This window comes from Lampris incognitus, chromosome 7 (assembly GCF_029633865.1).
Source record: "Lampris incognitus isolate fLamInc1 chromosome 7, fLamInc1.hap2, whole genome shotgun sequence".
Taxonomy (NCBI): domain Eukaryota; kingdom Metazoa; phylum Chordata; class Actinopteri; order Lampriformes; family Lampridae; genus Lampris; species Lampris incognitus.
Window position 1 is genome coordinate 14,909,913 of NC_079217.1, and position 22,677 is coordinate 14,932,589.

Below are 22,677 nucleotides of genomic sequence, written 5' to 3' on the forward strand. Positions count from 1 at the left end.
TGTCTCATCTAGTCGACAACGAGAGCATAGGCCTCCATGTTTTTCTTGTTTGACGTCATGTTTTCATTGACCCCGGTATTCACGTCGATTTGTCTTTTTTGTATTGGACTCCAGTGAACGTGACTATAGTCGTATTATTGAACTTGTACCTCGAATTGTGCTAAGAACTGGAGGCTTTTTACAATGATTGCTTTTCCACATCCTTAAACATCATGTAGAAGAATTCTGTGTTACTTGTTTCTTGGTTATAAGTTTAAATTGTGTAATGATGGAGCATCAGCTGTGATAACTTGGACTAAATCATCTGGCCCCCCTCTGTACGGGGCCTTAGAGATCAGATCCCAGACTGATTTACACTCTATAATAACAGTAAAATGAAGTGCTCAATGTAGACCCGTAATTTTTAACTGTTTAACCCCATGATAATCTGTTTTTCTATGCTGTTTGTTCCATAATTGCACTGAATGAAGGTGCTTCAAGTCGGCGGAGGCAAAAATGGGAAAACAGATTGCTCCCCTCACTTGGAAAGCTTTTTTTTTCTCACTTGCTTGGATTTGTAAATAATACAACTATTTGTTCGCCGCCAGCACTATTATTAGATATGAGACCTACCTCATATGGTATCAGGCTTTCCGTCAACGACAGTAGACTGGCGGTCTACTTTTTACCTCTGCAGCGAATTTTCGTTTCGTTTGAACTCGGTTTTAAGAAGAAAAGTTTTAGCGGTAATTCTTGGAGTCCATTTACACCCCCATCTGTGGCTCTCTTTGGGGTGTTGGAACACTCACATGAATATTAAGCGTTGGTCACAAGGTGCGAACCCTAAAAATTTGATCTCAATTTGACCGCTTTTCCAATGCTAGCCTCGGCGTCTGCTGAGCTCTCGTCTGCTGATGAGAGCTCAGCAGACGCCTCATCAGCAGCATCAGCATCTGCTGATGGGAGCTCCATACAAATGTCTTATTACACTTTATAGAGCATCCCTGGGACTGGCATGGCTATTAGGATCAGGGAGTGGGGATTAGAGCTGTCATCAGGAATGCCTCGCCTCTCCTCTCTTACATGCCGCTGCTGATGCTCACCCGCCTATTTGTTGTTCGCTGTTTCACACCACCAGACAGCATCAGCCCCATCAGCCCCATACATCCCTAGAAACTCCTCTCTAGAGAGCAGGCTGTGGATTGTGCTCCCACACATCCTTTCTTCTTCTCTGGGGTTCACCTCCAAGCACAAAAAAAGGAGGGGGGGGGAGAAAAAAGACTGGAGCAAGCACTAAGAAATGAATTCCCACTGAAACCCAGAGCGTGGAGGGTAGGAAATAATTCAGCAGCAGCAGCCCTAGCAGCAGCGTCGGCATCGGCAGCAGTGGCAGCAGCGAGCGTGAGACAGAGCAAGAGAGAATAGCGCGTGAGTGTATGTGTGTGTGTGTGTGTGTGTGTGTGTGTGTGTGTTTGTGTGCGTTATCAGTGAGAGCAAGTTCCAGCGCGCTGTGCCGAGCTTAGCTGAGTCGTGCCGTCGCGTGGCAAGCTGTGCGTTTCGTTTGGTTCCCCCGTGCGCTCTGGTAAAGCAGGGCTTACGGGGAGGAGAGAGAGAGAGAGAGAGAGAGAGAGAGAGAGAGAGAGAGAGAGAGAGAGATGCGGCTCAGCTGGGAGCCTCGGCATCAGTGAAGAGTAGCACCCAGCCTGGGCATCACAGAGCAGCATGGTAGGACGGGAAGCCCACCGCTGACTCCGGTGTAACTGATGATGACAGCCCACGCGTGGGTTACCATGCGCCACAGCCGCGCCGCTCTGGGACGACACACGGCCATGTGAAACTGACCTGGTTCACCAGCAACTCTTGGAAATGTTTCCCAGGTTAAAGTGTGGATCTTTTCCTGTGTTTGAACTTGTTTTTTTTCTCTTGGTGCTGTCTGGCTGTCCCGAACTCACCTACCCGGCAAGGACTAAGGGCAGATGGAACAAGGGGGGTGAGTGAAAACTGGCAACTGTGTTCGTCCGTGTAAATGGTGAAACGTCTGGGTTTGAGGTCATTCGTTGATGTGCTACGGCCATGTGTCAAATGAATGAGCATGTGCGGTGGGCTTGGGTGGGATAATGTTGAAGACATGGACATTACTTTATAACCATGGGTTACCCTTGACTTTACACTGGGCAGCATTTTGACATGTAAGCTGTGTAAGAAAAAAAATCTTTTTTGTCTTTCCTACTTTGGGAGGCTCTTGGGTGTACTTTTGTCTTTACAAACAGAATTGTGTAATGGACCATTCATGAAGAGGATGCTTGTTCAAAGCAACCTGACTTGTCTTTTCAATCTTGGTGCTAAAGCCAGAATAGATGATGTGGAGTTCAGATGCTGTGGCTGTGTAGGCCGAACCCCTGGCTGTAACTTTTATAGCGCTAGCTGAAATCTGGTGAGCCCGTTTGCTGAAAAAAGTCTGGTGTACATCAGTATCATGGGGTTCATATTTGTATCACCAATACTTAAGCGTTCCTCCTTAGGGTCTTGGCAAACGAAGGTCTGCTTCTGCTACCCTCTTAGCCTGGGGGTGCACATGGTGGGAGATTAGACTCATTTTGTGCACACCAGCCTGTTTGGCTTGCTGGACTCTCCACAGACGTCTTGGAGCTGTGATTTTGGGTTAAAGACCTACATCACCAGTCTGAGGAGAGGTGTTAATAATTCATTTTAGCCCCTCCGTGGGAGCGGTCCTCTCCCTTCTCTTGTAGCATTTAATCCCCTTTGCCGGATTAAAGGAACCTCTAATCTTAGTGCTGCTGATCAGTGAGGAGACTGAGAGATGCTCCCCGCAGCCCGGCGCTGCTGTAAGCAGTCAGGGCTTCTTGTGCTCCCCAGAGTGTGTGTGTGGCTTCAAAGAGGCAGTGTCACAACCGCGATCTAGTTAATGATTCCTTGCCACTTTCCCTTTTGCTCTTTTTCGGTCCCCTCATTCCCCCTCCTCTCTGACAGTTCCTCACACGTACCTCTCCGTCACACCCACCTCATAGCATGCCTTCGCTCTCCCTCTCTCGTGGACATAGATCATTAACGAATACGAATGCTAAGTTAATGACTCAGACTGTGCTCTCGCATGGCACTCCTACATGCTGGGTGATGGAGGGGGGTTTGATGGAGCTCTTTTGGTGCCTTATTCTTCAATTTCCTGAAGTAATTTCATACATGACATTCATTTCAGCCCTGGTGGTGACTTATACTCATAATCAGTGGTGTAGATGTGCAGGGCTATTTCAAAATTAGTTTTAGTGCCACATAACAAGGTTTACCTGCACCAGGATAAAACCCTATAACTGATGGTGATTTTGAGAATTAAGCGCTCCTATGTCGGAGGGAAAAACAAACAAGCAAATAAGTAAAACGCCTTTAAAAGAATCAAGTGTAAAATTTGTTCGAAATTGAACTTTGATGAGCTTCGCTGTACGTCTAAGTTAAGATCTGAGTACGAAATGCTTGCAACTGGTCAAAACGGAGGGCGGTGACCTCCCCAAGTGTAGTTGGGCCACACAGACGAGTGGTGGCTGAGCACAGTTGACCAAATCACTTCGCAGCACGCTGAACCTGCAACCTTGCTAACCGAACTGAAGATTTGTCTCACATTTTGAAAAGCACAATTTTAGTGCTAATTAAGATGAGATCAGTTTATACAAATGTTTATGGATGCCCTAGCTATATGGAGTAATGTGATTATAACGTACTCGCTATGTTTGCATGCACGCCCTGTGTCTTTGTTTTTCTTGGAAAGACTTTGAATCAGTTTTCGTTGTCACCTGTAAAATGGCTGTTAAATTTGTGTATCTGTAAAGGGTAAAGTTTATTTCTTTAAATTTCATTCTTTTTTTTCCCATATTTACAACTTTTTGTCATTCATATTTATGAAGTAGCGTGTCATCAATGCAGTCTCAAGAGTGCAAAAGCAAATGTGTGACAATAATGTCCAATCATGATATAATAATAATAATTAAAAAAACACAACACTAATGTAACATGGAATTGATCCCCCAAATGGGAAATGCTGTCCTTCGTGGCTGACAAGGAGGCCATAGTGCAATGTTAGCTGCACAACAACACCTCTAGAGCTGATAGAGAGTCCTTGTCCTGCTCAAGGACCGTTCAGCAAGGCGTACACGTGCTAGAATGGGAACTGGAACTCAAGTTGTCTCCCTACTTACTGTGGTACCCTGCTGCCCTCATCTTCCCTGTTGTCCTCTAGTAGGTGGCCTACAACGTGGCTTTGCAGGTTTGGTAGGACCTTGTGGTTAAGATTTGATGGTTTGATCCCAAGTATTCCACTAATGTCTTTATGCATGCTCAATAATCCAGGTAAGAAATTCCCAGAAAGCTGAATCAGTTCATCTGGACACAGCGTTTATTGAGAGAGACACGTTTCATCACTCATCTTCAGTCTCACCTGACTGCAGGTGTCCTCACCCTTATACACAATACAGTGGCATAACGCTTCTCTCTCGATAAACGTTGCATCCAGATGAACTGATTCAGCTATGTGATATTCCACTCATGGTACCTTGACACTATGTGTGGCTATAAACTGGCTTTAAAGTTGCGTAAAACTGGCTTATAACAAGAAGCAGATGTTTATGATGAGTCACAACGGCTGCTTTTGTTTTTGTAAAACCATTTGAGCAGTGATAATGGAGTGGTGACGTCCCCTGCCTCCGGAGCAACTTTCATACCTAGACCGGCCAAAGATCCTGTCACAGTTTTGTATCATCATTTATCATTTATCATCATCATATATCATATGTCATCATCATCATATATCATCATTTATATCATTTATATCATCCCCTGCCCCACAGATTTCCTCCTGTCCTGTCACAGTAAACTCTGGAAATACTAGAGCAAGTTAACTTCCCATTTTCCTAAAGCCATAAAGCCAGTAATGCCACTGAAGCCACTCAGCACTTGCATCTTTGTATGACAGAATTGAATCACATTTGAGCAACAACCTTATGACAGCATAAAAATGTTCAATTACTTGTTATGAAACCTGATAGATATGACATGCTTGTAATGTGAAGCGTTTGAAGTAATGGTTTTAGACAGTTTGCAGTTGTAGACAAGTGATCAGAATCAGAATCACATTTTTTTGACCATGTAAGTTTAAACACACATGGAATTTGACTCCGGTTTCACAGCTCTCACTGTGTACTTAACACAGAATAACAACACAACAATCTTCAGATATATGCACAAGAATTGACCTTACACAGGCGAAATAAGAGGTAAGAAACTGCAGTGTTGTAAGAGAATATATCAGAACTGCTGAAATAGATGTTAGCAGGTTACTTACATACATGCCTGAGGTAGATGGTCATGACAGCGTACCAGTATATGTACAATGTACAGTATATACAACGTGGCTGGATTTATTTGACAAGGTTAAGCATTAATTTGAAGACAGCCCGTGGAAAGAAACTTTTATATCTGGTTGTTTTGGGGTACAGTGCTCTGTAGCAGTTACCAGAGGGGAGGAGTTGGAACAGGTTGTGAGCAGGGTGTGATGGGTCAGCAGTGATGTTGCCTGCCCGTTTCCTGACTCTGGAGATGTATTAAGTCCTGAATGGAGGGCAAGTTGACATCAGTGAGTTTCTCTGTGGACTTAACTGTCCGTTGTCATCTGTCCCTGTCCTGTTTGATAGCCGATCCAAACCAGACAGTGATGGATGTGCAGAGGACAGACTGGATTATTGCAGTGTAGAACTGAATCAGCAATTTCTGAGGCAGGTTGAACTTCCTGAGCTGGAGGAGAAAGTACATCCTCTGTTGGGCCTTTTTGATGATTTTGTCTATGTTGGATGCCCACCTTAGGTCCTGAGAGATTGTGGAACCTAGAAATCTGCAGGTTTTCACTGTAGACACCGGGCTGTTGAGTGTGGTGGGGGGGGGGCAGTGTTGGGGGGCTCCTCCTGAAGTCCACTATCATCTTCACAGTTTTGAGCATGTTCAGCTCTAGGTTGTTATGGCCGCACCAGAGGGCCAGCTGATCAACCTCCCATCTATATGCAGATTCATCACCATCCCGGATAAGGCCAATGATGGTTGTCATCCACAAACTTCAGGAGTTTAACAGACGGGTCACCTGAGGTGCAGTCATTTGGGTAGAGGGAGAAGAGTGGAGGGGAGAGCACACATTCCTGGGGGGGGGGGCACCAGTGCTGACTGTCCGGGTGCTGGATGTGATTTTCCCCCAGCCTCACCTGCTGCCTCCTGTCTGTCAGGAAGTGTTTAATCCACTGGCAGATGGGGCTGGGGAGTCGGGGTGTTGGAAGATGTAGTGCAATCCCATGTTGACTGCATCCTCCGCTGACCTGTTCGCTTGGTAGGCAAACTGCAGGGGGTCAAGCAGGGGGCCTGTGACTCCCTTCAGGTGGGCCGCCGCGTCTCGAAGGATTTCATGACCAATCATTCATTGTAAAAATTTTAGATTTATCACATACATACGTTACATAAAATAGTTACACAACTAAAAACCATCTTTGTTATGTGGAGGAGTTTGTTCTAGGCATAAAACACTTTTTATAGATTTTAATTACTCAGTGCCATTTTAAATTAAAAATCAGAGGAGAGGGGCTCAACCTGAGAATGGGCAGGCTGGTTAGTGTTGCTCACAATAGCCTTAGCCTTCCTTCCTACACCTGTTAAGGATGAGTTAGAATCAGTTCCTCTCAGCTCTTGGTCCGAAAATTTCCAAACTCTCAACTTAATTTCAAAACAGGGATGTGTGGGACATGAACGACATCTATCTATCTATCTATCTATCGATCTATCGATCTATCGATCTATATAATATTATTAATATATTATCCAATGTAGTATATCAATCAATCAATCAAGTTGCATTTTATATAGCATAAAATATATTAATTTCAAATGTAATTTTTAAATTTGCTGGGTTTTTTTTTTAAACATTCATTTGCTGCTCATAAAATGGATGGAAACATGGCGAACAAACATTGACTATAATCTGTAAAGTAACCCAATTTCAGGGAGAATGGTGGTGTAGAGGTTTACACAAAGATTTGGTTTAAAAAACAGTCTTTAACTGTCAGCCGTCATTATGCAGTCTCTGGTAATGAAGCTGGTGGTGTTCAGCTGATTGATAAAACAGCAGTGACACAATGAGGGTGATAACAGGTAATTGAGTCATGCAATCATTGTTGTTGACACGAGACATACGGCTCATGGCTGACATTCGATAATCAGTGTCAAGACAGAAGCCTTTGAAATCTTCATATTCAGCAATTTCTGAGATGTCAGACGATGTATTATATACATATAAGGGGGCATCCGGGTGGCGTAGCGGTCTATTCTGTTGCCTACCAACACGGGGATCGCTGGTTTGAATCCCCATGTTACCTCCGGCTTGGTCGGGCGTCCCTACAGACACAATTGGCCATGTCTGCGGGTCGGAAGCCAGATGTGGGTATATGTCCTGGTCGCTGCACTAGCGCCTCCTCTGGTCAGTCAGGGTGCCTGTTTGGGGGCAACAGGGAACCGTGAGGAATAGCGTGATCCTCCCACATGCTACGTCCCCCTGGCGAAACTCCTCACTGTCAGGTGAAAAGAAGCAGCTGGCGACTCCACATGTATCGGAGGTAGCATGTGGTAGTCTGGAGCCCTCCCCGGATCGGCAGAGCGGGTGGAGCAGCGAGTGGGATGGCTCGGAAAAGTCAGGTAATTGGCCAAGTACAATTGGGGAGGAAAAGGGGGGAACCCCCCCCCCCCAAAAAAATAAATAAAGAAAGAAAGCGCCGTGAGACTTGCAGTTTAGATCAGTTTGTGTTGCTGGCATAATTAGGGTAAGAAAGTGGAATGAGGTGATTCCTAACAGAAGCAAACACTGAACCTCAGCCACTCCTGTAATGCCAACAATACAGTGTGTGAACCTTACTGAAACAGTACCAAGTGTCATATTGTCAGTGTTATCTCTTTTAGAAAGGCAGGATTACTGATCCTCAAGGTCTTGAGATCCAGAACAAACCTTCTCATTCAGTATGCATGATGAACATGGCCCAGGTTTTAGACAGGGACTCGAAAAGTAACGTGACACACACTAAGGTCAAGAGGAAAAGAGACTGAAGGAGGCCTTGGTAACACTCAGGGAAAATCAACTAGATATGTATTACAATCCTAGCCAAGTACTGCACAATGAATGTCAATGAGAAGACAATACCAGGTGGAGAGAAACATACCTGGTAGCACAGATCTCCAACGTCAGATGATTCGAGTGTTGGTGTCAGTTCAGAAACAAAATCATTTATCCTTGCTGGTTTTGGACACTAGCTTGCTAAAGAGGGACTAGCTGAGATTTTCAGTGAAAGATTAATGGTTTATGGAAGAGACCTACACTATTGATAGAAATTGTACTTGCTGTCTCACTGATTTTCCACAACTGAAAAAGTGACTGTCTTTGATGGAGATTGGGAGAGTATCAGGTTTATAGACTAGTAAATGCAACCACTTCCTACCCACGTTGTATTGCATCATTTACCACAAATGGACCAAAGCTACTGATGCCGTCACTGCAATGGTATAGACTCAATTACAGTGCTGTTGGTGAGTGTTATCCGGGGCTGGCCTGTAAACGCGAAAGACTTTGGTGACTGTCTACAATATTAGAACTTTTAAGATTAAATGTTTTCCCTTTGCAAGCCACTGTCCTCACTTAATTAATTTTGCTTGTTATCGCGATTAAAAGTTCATTATAGCAATTAAAATCATGATTGCATTTGCCACGGTTAACAAATTATTTGTCAAGTCAAGCCAATTCTATTTGTATAGCCCAATATCACAAATTACAAATTTGCCTCAGTGGGCTTAACAGCAGCACAACATCCTGTCCTTAGACCCTCTCATTGCATAAGGAACAACTCCCTAAAAAAAATAAAGCTCTTTAACAGGGAGAAAAAATAGGAAGAAACCTCAGGGAGAGCAACAGAGGAGGGATCTCTCTCCCAAGACGGACAGCGTGCAATGGATGTTGTGTTTACACAATTTACACAATACAACATTGAAAGAGGATAAACAGAATTATAATGGACTTATAAAATTTATGAAGAATATGATGCGCAGGATGCCAAGCAGTGTCCAGATGCCACCAGAACAATCCAGGACCCAAGCTACGTGACCACCATCACCATGTAAAAAAAAAAAATGATATGGCTTTATAAGATATATAAAAAGAAAATGTGATGAGGGGAATGCCAGGCAGCATCCCGCATAATGTTTCTGTTGAAACCATTATGATGCTCATATGGAATTATTTTGCTTGCAAGCTGAATATTCAAAGCTGGTGTTATTACCTGATGTGAGCACTGCTTGTTCAGCTTTTCCTCAAACTACAGGCCAATATCTTTATCCTTAAGCCACGGCAATTGTATAATATATTTAAAAACACAAGGGCTTTCTGCTGTTTAAAAAAAAGGGGGGGGTGTAACCCTTTAGTGACATAAGAAAAAAGAGCTCTTTCTTTACTGTAAGCTACATTTTCAGTGGATGGTGGAAAGAATAATGCTTTCAGCATATTGTTGCGGTAGGTTTTAACTTGAGAATATTTTTTTCTTCAACAGTATAGGCTATGGTTCCTGGGCACATGCCCCACTCTGCCAGCATTCAACTATTACTATGGATGAATATTGTCCCCAAACCCCCAACCTACTCCACATTCCCCATTTTTTTTGCAGAGGGTGGCAAAACAGGCTGCTTAAGGGTAGTATTATTTAACAACTTGACAGAAACAGATTAAGGCAAAAACATGGCAGAATCAAATTAATTCACCAACATTTCTTTCAATTAGGATGTTTTGACGCGTTGCCTTGGGCAGTAAATACAGTTAATGCAACAACAAAAAAAAAGTCATACAAAAAGAGGGAATCACAATGTCTGTCTTTATTACTTTGACATTTTGTGGACATACTATGACTCAGAATTATTTAATTGGCTGAGAACTCTACTCTTGTTGATCCCATGTGTGCTTATGAAAAATTGTCGCGCGTGTTGTCAGTTCTGCTAAATACTTTATCACGCAAACAAAATGTTTACAAGAGCGAGCGAGTACATTCATAATGAAGATGAATATTCTCTCTCATGATTACTCCATCTTGATGAAAAATGCTAGAAAGGCAGAAAACAGGCCTGCTGTTTCTACTTTAATACAGTTAGATCATTAAGCCTTAAGCCACTGCAACTTGGGAAGAATCAGGTAAAGAAAGTTTGTTGGGAGTGCTTGACTTGATGTTGTGCGCCTTTCCCTTGTTAATTATGAGTAGAATGAGCGCAAAGCAAAATGTGTGCAGTGATACAAATACGGTGGTAATGGGGTCGTATTGCTGTGCCATCAAGTCAGTGTTCTGTTGTTATTGCCTAATTTGGAATTGAAACACAGCAAATATCAATCATCTAAATACGTTTAAGTCACCAGCCTGATAATGACATTAAAGGGTAATTCTGGTGTTTTTAAACCTGGGCCCCATTTTCCATCGTTTGGTGTCTAAATGACTAATAGGGACATTTTTTTTTTGAATTGGTCCAGTATTGAGCAAGAACGCTTCAGCCAGCAGCTGCGAAATGGGCTGCAATGTAATCCTTGGGGGCAATTGCGCCTGTCAAAGTACGTCCACTAAAAGTTTGTTTTTGCCACTGACAGGCTCAGATTGTTATAAGTGTCTGACAACATTATGGAAAGAACCCCTTTAGAGTTAGACCTTTTTCTTCACGTTTCACTTCTTACAGTCTGTTGTATCATCACTTTTACTGATGCTACTATTTTTGTGCCGGGGTATGGTTTTGGATGTTTACAAAAGAAGTCATGCTGAATCTTATCAGAGCTGACCATTCATCTGAGGTAGTTTGGCCTGAGACTTAGAGGAACTGCTAGCGATAATTTATTTCCTAAATCGTAGCTGAATATTCAGCTGATTTCAACAATGTGGATGAGGCATTTGAACTCGATGGCCGCCAGTATTTATTTGAGCCTAAATATGGAAATGGACCAGTTCGTTAAAACTGGAGCTGCGGGCCTGCCTGGACTGCGCTGTCTGGAGTGTTTTTGAGGCTACATCTACAGACCTGGACGAACTTACTGACACTGACATCTTACATCAGCTTTTGTGAGGGCATGTGTGTGCCCACCAAAACCTGTACCTTTATCAACAATAAGCCCTGGTTCTCAGCTAAACTCAGGCAGCTTCGTCAGTCCAAAGAGGAAGCCTACAGGGGTGGAGATAGGATCCAGAATAATAAAGCCAGAAATATACTTACAAAGGAGATCGAGAGTGGCAAAAAGGTGCTACTCTGAAAAGTTGAAAAATGGGTTTTCTGCCAACGACCCATAATTAGTCTGGAGTGGTTTGAAAGACATTAACCAACCACAGGAGACCATCCCCCCACACTGCAGGGAGCCATCAACTGGCTGATGACCTAAATGGATTTTACTGCAGGTTTGATAAGCTCTCCCCCTCTCCGGCCACAACACACCACCAACTGCACTCCCTGCCAGCCAGCCACTCCCTCCTCCCCACTGAACCCCCACCCGCACTCAGGATTTGTGTTGAGGACGTGCGCCAGCTCTTCCGGAGACAAAAGACCAGGAAGGCACCGGGCCCGGATGGCGTGTCACTCTCCTGTCTTAAAGTCTTTGCTGACCAGCTGGCCCCCATTTTCACACTGATCTTCAGCAGATCACTGGACCTGTATGAAGTCCCCTCCTGCTTCAAGAGCTCCACTATCATCCTGCTCCCCAAGAAACCCTGTATCACAGGATTAAATGACTACAGGCCCAAATCCTTCAAGAGACTGGTGTTGGCCCACCTGAAGGAAGTCACAGGCCCCGTGCTTGAACCCCTGTAGTTTGCCTGCCGAGCAAACAGGTCAGTGGATGATGCAGTCTACATGGGATTCCACTACTTCTTCCAACACCTCGACTCCCCAGGGACATATGCAAGGGTCCTGTTTGTGGACTTCAGCTCAGTGTTCAACACCATCTTCCCAGATATACTTCATTCCAAACTCACCCAGCTCACTGTACCAGCCACCATCTCCCAGTAGATTGAAAACTTCCTGACAGACAGGAGGCAGCAGGTGAGGCTGAAGAAAATCACATCTAGCACCCAGACAGTCAGCGCTGGCGCCCTCCAGGGATGTGTGCTCTCCCTCAACTCTTCTTCCTCTACACCAGGGGTGGCTAACCATGTGCCATGGAGAGCCATGTGTATGCAGGTTTTCATTCCAGACGGACTCCACACCAGATGATTTCACTGATTAGCAACCCTTCAATCAAAGAGGAAGAATGTATCAGTGAAATCACCTGGTGTGGAGTCGGGTTGGAATGAAAACCTGCATACACATGACTCTCCATGGCACATGGTTAGCCACCGCTGCTCTATACAAATGACTGCACCTCAGCTGACGTGTCTGTTAAACTCCTGAAGTTTCGGATGACACAACGTCATTGGCCTTGTCCGGGATGGTGACAAGTCTGCATATAGACGGGAGGTTGATCAGCTGGCCCTCTGGTGCGGCCATAACAACCTGGAGCTGAACACGCTCAAAACAGTGGAGATGACAGTGGACTACAGGAGGAGTCCCCCAACACTGCCCCCCCCCCGGCCATACTCAACAGCATGGTGTCACGGTGTCAGATTCCTGGGTTCCACAAACTCCCATGGACCTAAGGTGGGTATCCAACATAGACACAATCATCAAAAAGGCCCAACAGAGGATGTACTTTCTCCGCCAGCTCAAGAAATTCAGCCTGCCTCAGGAACTGTTGATTCAGTTCTACACTGCAATAATCTAGTCTGTCCTCTGCAAATGTCACTGTCTGGTTTGGTTCGGCCACCAAACAGGGCAGGGACAGACTACAACAGACAGTAAAGTCTTCAGAGAAAATCATTGCTGCCACTTGCCCTCCATTCAGGACTTATACACCTCCAGACTTAGGAAATGGGCATGCAACATCACTGCATACCCGTCACACCCTGGTCACAACCTGTTTCAACTTCTCCCCTTCTGGCAAGCGCTGCAGAGCACTGTACCCCAAAACAACCAGATATAAAAACAGTTTCTTTCTGTGGGCTGTCATTCAAATGAATGCTTAACACTGTCAATAAATCCAGCCATGTTGTATATACTGTACTGTACATTGTACATATACTGGTACAGTGTATCATGTCCATCTACCCCAGGCATGTATGTACATGTACAGAGAGAGAGAGAGAGAGAGAGAGAGAGAGATAGAGAGGAGCAACAGGCAGAGGAGGGTAAACCCGTTTCTTTGACTGGCAGTAGTCATTCTAGTCAAAATGGTCACTGCAGACCCGATGTTCCAGACATTTAGTAAACATCTGAAACCAGGCCATGCACGCAAATAGTAGCAGCAGTAAAAGGGATGTTACAACAGAGACCGGAAGAAGCGAAACATGAAGAAAAAGGTCTGTCTCTGCAGGGATCTTTTCCATAATCTTGTCAGACACTTATCATAACAATCTGAGCTTGTCAGCGGCAAAAACAAGCACTTTTAGTGGACATGCTTTGACGGGCACAATTGCCTCCACGGATTACATTGCAGCCTGTTTCACGGCTGCCGGCTGAAGCGTTCTCACTCAATGCTGGATCAATTCCAAAAATGTTTCTCCCTATTAGTCATTTAGACCCCAAATGATGGGAAAATAGGGTCCAGGTTTAAAAATACTGGACTTATCCTTTAAACAATATATCGCTGAATAATTAGTCAACATTCTTGGATAGCTATATAGCATCTGGGAGGTAATAATAATAATGCATTTTATTTGTGGGCTCCTTTCAGAGCACTCAAGGACACCTTACAGAACACAGTTTAAAAATAAAAAAACAAGCAGCACTGTATCAGACAGCATAAGACCAAAACAAAGCAGGGTAGACAATAAGAAGTTAATACAACAGAGAAGTATAAAATCATCATCAGCACAAAACTCAATGAAGCGTGGATCAGACTGAATATGCGGGTTTGAAAAGGTACGTTTTGAGATGGGATTTGAAGGTTGAAAGCGAGTCAATGTTGTGAATGTCTTGTGGGAGAGAGTTCCATAGGCGGGGGGCAGAATGACTGAAGGCTCTAGACCCCATGGTAGTCAAGCGGGCCAATGGTGTAGTGAGTTGGAGAGAAGAAGAGGATCTGAGAGTGCGGGAGGGCATGTGGGTATGAATGAGTTCAGAAAGATATGAAGGAGCTAGGTTATTAAGGGCCTTAAAGGTGAGGAGCAGGATCTTGAAGTCCATACGATATTTAACAGGGAGCCAATGGAGTTGCTGAAGAACAAGAGTGATATGATCTATGGAAGGATTTCTGGTAATGATACGGGCAGCTGAATTCTGGACCAATTGAAGTTGATGAAGACACTTGAGGGGAAGACCAATGAAGATAGAATTGCAGTAGTCAATACGGGATGTAACCAGGGTGTGAATGAGTATGGCGGTGCTGTTAGGTGTAAGTGACGGCCAAAGATGATTAATATTGCATAGGTGGAAGTATGCAGACCGAGTAACATTGTTGATGTGAGCTTCAAAAGATAATGTGCTGTCCAAGATGACACTCAGACTCTTCACCCGAGGCGATGGAGGAACTATAGAATTGTCAATAGTTAGAGAAAAACTATCAGATTTAGCCAAAGTAGATTTAGTACCTACTAGGTAAACAATGATTAGGTGAGACTGGAATGCATAATTTGATTTTGGGATACAAATGTCAACTAAATTTATTCATCTTTCATGCTAACATGAAGGACCCTAAAGGGATATCTGCATTACGTTTCAGTTTTTGGGGGGTTTTGTTGTTGTTTCCCTGAATATAATACGATATATATCATAAGGATGTCATTGATGACTTAACATATTAAAACGGATCTTACCAAGGAAATGAAGCATGTCGTTTTTTTCTTTTGTGGTACGAATCTTTTTGAACTTGTGCATTTCGAGATTGGTTTAGGTTTATTTTTTTTAGGTTTGGTAAAAAAAGCCTGCAGTTATTTGGTTAACTTGTTTCCCACATATTGGCGGTCTACTTCCAATACTGATGAACTCAGCTGTTTGACATCCGTTTTAACAAGTCTTGAGCGAGCCATCGTTCGCTTAGCATTCTGCTGATATTTTGATTATAAAACTCAGAATGTTATTTTTGTTTCAGCACCAATCTCGACTGTGGCTGAAGCCTCTCTATTAAAAAAGCAATGGGGAGGGTTGAAATCTAGCTTTAATACCGTCTACTGATTGGTAGTTTTCTGATCCAGGTAAGAACAGACATCTAATGCTGTAACTCTTCAATTTTAAGTTTGAAGTCCTCTTCACTGGCAAATGCATTGCCAGAGGACATAAGGAAAAAGGTAAATCCTGGACCACAGAAATATTATGCTGTCGGGAACAAAGACGTTATATCATGACGGGGGAAAAAAACCTATCGTGGTTGGTTCAATTGCTGACATCCTGTTATTCGATTGCTTTCCAGATCCAAATCTGGTGATTGAGAGAACTTGACACATTTGTCATTGCTGGTGATGATCGGGGCAACACTTACTTGTAAGCTCTATAGGGACAACACTTAAGACCATTACAATGGAGCAGATTGTAGATTGCCTGTCTAACCGGCGCATGTTACTGATCTCAGACACAAACTGCAACTCAACACTTAGCTGATCTTATTTGGGAGCCCATACGAAAGAGAAGTGAGCTGAAGTCAGTAAAAAAAGAGCTTGGAGTTGGAAAATGCTGTGATGTGCTGTTCTTCTGGCTGTGTTGTTGATGCTGGATGGTGTTGGGGGTGGGGGCGGGGGGTTTCTACCAGGTCCCCTAGTATATTACTGTACCATGCCCGAGGTTATTGGAAATGGCCGATGTTCATATTTTAGGCAAATCCCATTAATTGACCTCTCTCGGCGATGCACTTGCTGTTAGGAGAGGGTTGAAGACTAAAACTAGGGTTAGGTCATTTTGTGTGATGTTTCTGGTTGTTGCTGTTATATTGATATATGTGATATTTTTGCTTGTTGGCTTGTAAATTAACTATTGTACCGTTAGATCCCAGGAAGAATAGTCACTGCTGAGGCTGTGATTAATGGGGATCTGAGATAAAGATAAAGATAAAGGTCAGAAAAAAACGAAGGCATGCAGACCGAAGTCTGTGTCTAAATTCCCAAAGGACACCTCAGAGAGGCCGGTCCTTTATGAACAAGTTTCCAGCCTCCGTTTTCAGGTGGAGTTCATTTGACTCTTCAGTGCTGAAGCCTCCCAAGTCTTGTCAAAAGGTTGTCAACTAAAAAATTGGTTGACAACCTTTGTCTGACTTGGCTAAGCTTTAAAATGTCATGGTTTCATTTAAAACATTCTTATACTTTTCGTTTAAATAAGAGTGATGTGTTATATCCTTGTTCTTTCTCTTCCCTATTTTATTTTCATTTTTCTGTTTTACCTGTTGGGCGTTCTCGACTGTCTTGCAGCACATTTTAGGAATCAATTTATTTTTGTAAGCGTGTTTCGTAATAATGGTTTGGATTAAAAGGCTCTGTATAAACAAATTTCATTCATCTTCTCCTCATTATTACTTCTGTTGTTACTAACGTCATCACACAGCCGAGGTTATGCAAATAACCCTGATGCAGAAGCATAGGTTGGCAGAAACGGGGTCATCGTTTTAAATTGTTCACCACTTCTCAAGACAGTTTGTTCTATTTTTTTCCCCCTAACGTTATTGAACCGTAGTTTATTATCGCTCGTCGGTTAAATATGGCTTTTGTGAATCACAACATGCATTACAATTTGATTAGGGTTTTTGCTCAAATAACCATTTTAATATCATAATTTAAATTATGAACTGCCAGTTGGCATCTAAAAAACCCAATCTTTTAATGAAGGCAATATCAACAGAGGATAGCAATAAAAAAATTTTTTTTAAAAAACCTGCATGTTCTGTTGGCAGTTATAATCTAGAGCAAATGAGATGACTGGCTGAGCAAATAGATAGGCTAACATTCCTATATACACTACCGTTCAAAAGTTTGGGATCACCCAAACAATTTTGTGTTTTCCATGAAAAGTCACACTTATTCACCACCATATGTTGTGAAATGAATAGAAAATAGAGTCAAGACATTGACAAGGTTAGAAATAATGATTTGTATTTGAAATAAGATTTTTTTTACATCAAACTTTGCTTTCGTCAAAGAATCCTCCATTTGCAGCAATTACAGCATTGCAGACCTTTGGCATTCTAGCTGTTAATTTGTTGAGGTAATCTGGAGAAATTGCACCCCACGCTTCCAGAAGCAGCTCCCACAAGTTGGATTGGTTGGATGGGCACTTCTTTGAGCAGATTGAGTTTCTGGAGCATCACATTTGTGGGGTCAATTAAACGCTCAAAATGGCCAGAAAAAGAGAACTTTCATCTGAAACTCGACAGTCTATTCTTGTTCTTAGAAATGAAGGCTATTCCATGCGAGAAATTGCTAAGAAATTGAAGATTTCCTACACCGGTGTGTACTACTCCCTTCAGAGGACAGCACAAACAGGCTCTAACAGGTACTATTTAATGAAGATGCCAGTTGGGGACCTGTGAGGCGTCTGTTTCTCAAACTAGAGACTCTAATGTACTTATCTTCTTGCTCAGTTGTGCAACGCGGCCTCCCACTTCTTTTCTACTCTGGTTAGAGCCTGTTTGTGCTGTCCTCTGAAGGGAGTAGTACACACCGGTGTAGGAAATCTTCAATTTCTTAGCAATTTCTCGCATGGAATAGCCTTCATTTCTAAGAACAAGAATAGACTGTCGAGTTTCAGATGAAAGTTCTCTTTTTCTGGCCATTTTGAGCGTTTAATTGACCCCACAAATGTGATGCTCCAGAAACTCAATCTGCTCAAAGAAGTGCCCATCCAACCAATCCAACTTGTGGGAGCTGCTTCTGGAAGCGTGGGGTGCAATTTCTCCAGATTACCTCAACAAATTAACAGCTAGAATGCCAAAGGTCTGCAATGCTGTAATTGCTGCAAATGGAGGATTCTTTGACGAAAGCAAAGTTTGATGTAAAAAAAATCTTATTTCAAATACAAATCATTATTTCTAACCTTGTCAATGTCTTGACTCTATTTTCTATTCATTTCACAACATATGGTGGTGAATAAGTGTGACTTTTCATGGAAAACACAAAATTGTTTGGGTGATCCCAAACTTTTGAACGGTAGTGTATATATATTCCCCTCCTTTTTATGCCACTTCACCCCCTCCCTCAGCCCTCCATACAGTAACACTTAATTGCCACATTTCGGTCTCACGTTCCCTAATAAGGGTGCCATCTAATTGCATTGGAAATTACCCCTAACAATAACAGTGTTTTATGGCCGAGTTTCAGACTGTATATATGACAAGAGAGCTTGATGGATTGCAGCAGGTAGACTTTCCTACTCGGGACACTCTTTCCCTGCCCTGCCATAGCTGGGCTATAGCTAAGTGCTGGTTTGTATTCACATGTATGCAGTAAAATTGCCGTGGTGTGTGTACATGGATGCTCTCTCTCTCTCTCTCTCTCTCGCTCTCTCTCATTTACGATGATGTTCATAAAATATAACTCCTGAAAGATTAAAACATTTCAGCGTTCTGCTGAAAGTGTTAGTGTGATGTTGCTATGGATGTTGAACAAATCTGCTTTTGAACTTTTTTGTTTATGTCTGTTTTTGTCGACAAACCTCTAGTATTTCCCTAGAAAAATGGTAGAAGCTTTTTGAGAGAGTAGCGATAGACTTTTCTCCATCCAACTGGATTTTTCTGCTGTCGCCGCTCACTGGGAAGACGACGCTGTCATGCTCAGAAACACTGAACCCTCACATGCTGACGCCATAGACAGAATGCTATATATCTCAGTAAGCTTTTTTTTTTCTCTTGCCTTATCCGTGACTCTCTCTCTCACTCCAACTCACTCTCCTTCTGTATACCTCGTTACCTCTTTTCGCGCTCCGCAATAAAACTTTAAAGAGATAAGAAGCTTTTTTTTCTATTTCAGGGTGACCATTAGCCTGAATAATGCATTGACAAGAGAAGAGCAGTTTGAGTTCTATGGAGGATAGAAGCACAGCATTCAATTAAATTATACATCATTATCACAGCTGGCATGCCTCATGCGAGGGTACCCTGTCTCTCCTTCTCTAAATGCTCCGTGTTTCCGTCCTGTCCAATGTTGTGTGGGGAGCAAAAGCCTTCCGCCTGTGCCAGCCCAGGGCTGGGATGCAGATAAGATTACACTGTAAGGAGGCAAGCCATCAGAAATAGTGAGAATATCATAATTGACTAAAGTGAAGGCACGGCTTAAAATAGATGTGGGCAGGCAGGTCAGATGTGAGTCCAGTGATAGCTTGTTTGCCGCCCACCCCTTTTTAATAACATTCAGAAGTATCTCATCCAAACAGATGCTTTATGTTATAGTGGACCTTATGAGATCCTGCGATAGCTTAGAGCTCCAGGCTGTGGCTTCGTGAGAGATGTGAGAGTGCAATATCTATATATAGCAAGGAATTTGGATTGAGTCACCTGCAAGGGCCTTCCTCACACTTCCTTTACATGTTTCATCACAGTTTAATTTCTCTTTTCCCTGTAATCCAGAGATGTCACTAGAGTTGCAGCTATGCCTCGGTTACTTTAAACGCATTATGTGTAACTGCTACCTTAGTGCTGACCTCTATTGCTCAGTGATGTGAATAACAACTGCAATCAAAATAGACGAGACAATCAATTTCAAATACAACGGTAGCAGATACCCGGCACGTTTGCTGACATGTACTGTATTCAAATATCTTCAGTCACTATCATTTTTCTGCAATCGCTACATAGTTCACTCTAGACTATACAAGCCATGTCTCCGGGGCCGAGGCATTCAAAAACAGCTTCTGTTTTTTTCCGTTTGTTTTTTCTTTGCCACCCAGCAGCCACTGCTGATATTTACTACACATATTATGCCTCAGGAAAACCCAATATATTACACATTTCCCCTTTAAAAGTTAATCTTTATCTGTCTTTTTGAGCGAGATTTTACAGCCATTTGTGGGGATTATCTTCCATATAAAGATACTCTCCATGGTGTTGGTACACGCAACAGATGGACTCTGTACATAAACTTTCACCAAGTTAACAGCCAAAGGTATATCATGGTGTGCATTTTATTTTTCAAGCAAGAACATTGATAATATGAGGGTGATCATGAAATCGAAGACATACTGTGTAAAGAAAAAAAAAGACATTCATATTTGTTTAATTTACAGTATTTTAACAGTTATCTTCATGAGTGATCGTCTGCCAAAAGACGCCAGGAAGCAGAGTTGGTAGCTGAGCAAACTTCACTAGAATTACATTGACTGTTGCTTGACTATACGCTAAGTACAAGGATGGATTATGGCAAGTGAGAGGTATGAGAAAGCTTAACTCGGTGCTGAAGAGCTTGCTATAATCTCTGAGAGTGAAACCAAGAGTCAAGCCACGACTGCTTAGAGGCAGTCTATGTAAGATTTTTTAGCATAAGCTAGTCTACAGTGGTGATGAACTCTGATCTGTTTATTCCCCCGTTTGTTGTTGCCTGTATTCACCTCTTAAGTGTTTATTTCCGGACTGCAAAATAGCCCTTTCCCTGTTGCTTGATCCCATCCCAGCCCTTATAAACATTCAGGCTTAACCCTCCGTGAAGGATGGGTGCATTTTGCAAAACATGGCAAAAGAGCAGCCGGTTTTACCACAGACATAACGTTTCCACGAGTGTTGCTGGCTGCAGTGATAGCAACAGTACACCACTGGCAGGGAGAAATGAGAGAGGGAGTGGTGATGATGTGCCCTGCTGCCAGTCTAGGGCTGTAGCACAACTACTAGTCGACACGGACATGGGCTTAGGCCAGGCTACATCTCTGCAGCGAGACATATATGTGCATTGCTTGCTAATGAGCAGACATAGTGGTCATTATCTTTTTTGCTCAATGTCCTCCTTAACTGCCACAACTCTAAGGTGTAAGCTTCAATGGAGCAGATATGTGCCAGTACACAAAGGATTATATTTTATTTGGTAAGTAAAAATGTGCATGCATTGCATATCCTTAAGCAAGTTACATATCATGAAACCAGCACTTGCAGAAAATAACAGTGCGGCCAAGAGCTATAATTCCCAGGATGAACATGGATTACTGAATTTCAAAATGTTTTAGAAAGCCCAAAGACAGGGGTGTCCGGGTGGCGTAGAGGTCTATGCCATTACCTACCAACAAGGGGACAGCCAGTTCAAATCCTCACGTTACCTCCGGCTTGGTCGGGCGTCCCTACAGATACAATTGGCCCTGTCTGCAGGTGGGACGCTGGATGTGGGTATGTGTCCTGGTCACTGCACTAGCGCCTCCCCTGGTTGGTCGGGGTGCCTGTTCAGGGGGGAGGGGGAACTGAGGGGAATAGTGTGATCCTCCCACGTGCTACGTCCCCCTGGTGAAATGCCACACTGTCAAGTGAAAAAGAAGCGCCTGGTGACTCCACATGTATCAGAGGAGGCATGTGGTAATCTGCAGCCCTCCCCAGATCAGCAGAGGGGGTGCAGCAGTGACCGGGATGGCTCGGAAGAGTGGGGTAAATGGCCGAGCAAAATTGGGGAAAAGTACCACAAAAAAGAAAAAAGCCCTAAGAAAATATAATTTTAATATGCAAAATCAATCAACAGCTAATAAGAGAACGAAGAAACAAACTGAATATCCTTGTATATTCTCCCTGCTTTCCTGACCTTCGCCATGTCAGGCCCCCAAACCACAACAATTTTTCCCTAGTAGCCAGAGCTCCTTCACGCTCTGTATTGTTTTGTTTTTTATCTTTGGTTTTTTTAGAGGCCATATCATGCTCATTCCAGCTCTATATTTTTATTCTGGAGTGCCACTAGAGTAGCTTTGCATGATTCACAGTTCAAAATCTTATCCTGGCCCTTTATGCAGCCCCTCAGTCCATCCTCCATCTGAAACAAGCCATTTTAGCTTTCTCTTTAAGGCCCTCTCTCTAAAAGCCCACTGCTTTCTTCTGATTGGCCAGCTTCCGGCAGCCTGCCAATGGGTTGCACTCAGTCCGTGTGAGCACAACCTCTTGCCGGTGTTGGATCAAATATTTCCTCGCTGAGACTGGGTCGCTTGATTAACCTCAGCCTAACCCTACACTTAACCTAACGCTTACCGTAACCAATAGCTAACCTGTTTCCATGCGAACATTTTCATCTAGCTAGAGGGAAACACATCTCGACGGAGAAATAGAATTCGATACAACACCGGTGTAGGAGGTTCTGTAGGCAAACTATAAACCTAAGTAACATCATTTCTTGTTCTTGATTGGAAATGGCAACTTCTCAAATCCATCTGTACATGTTCGAGGCTGAATACGTTCCAGAATATTGAGAGTGGACAGCACAGACATCCGCAGCAACAAAGAATACAGCAGGAAGTCTCTGGTAAATATTACACTCATTACCTGCTCATTGGGTGACATAATGGTGGATTTGGTCTTTCAATCACAAGCCGTGTGTGTGTGTGTGTGTGTATATATGCATATATATATATATATACTCCTGTTAATCAATGTACATGTGGGAAATGGGCTGAAATGCTGACTGAGGTGGAAAACGT

General features: G+C 43.2%; 1 protein-coding gene across 1 annotated transcript in view; it reads left to right on the plus strand.

Moving 5' to 3' along the window:
• Positions 1-1,845: 1,845 nt before the first annotated feature.
• Positions 1,846-22,677, plus strand: part of robo2 (roundabout, axon guidance receptor, homolog 2 (Drosophila)) — a 364,993-nt gene continuing 344,161 nt past the window's right edge. The window contains 1 exon segment of the mRNA XM_056282789.1: positions 1,846-1,969. Coding sequence (XP_056138764.1) covers positions 1,846-1,969 — 124 coding nt within the window.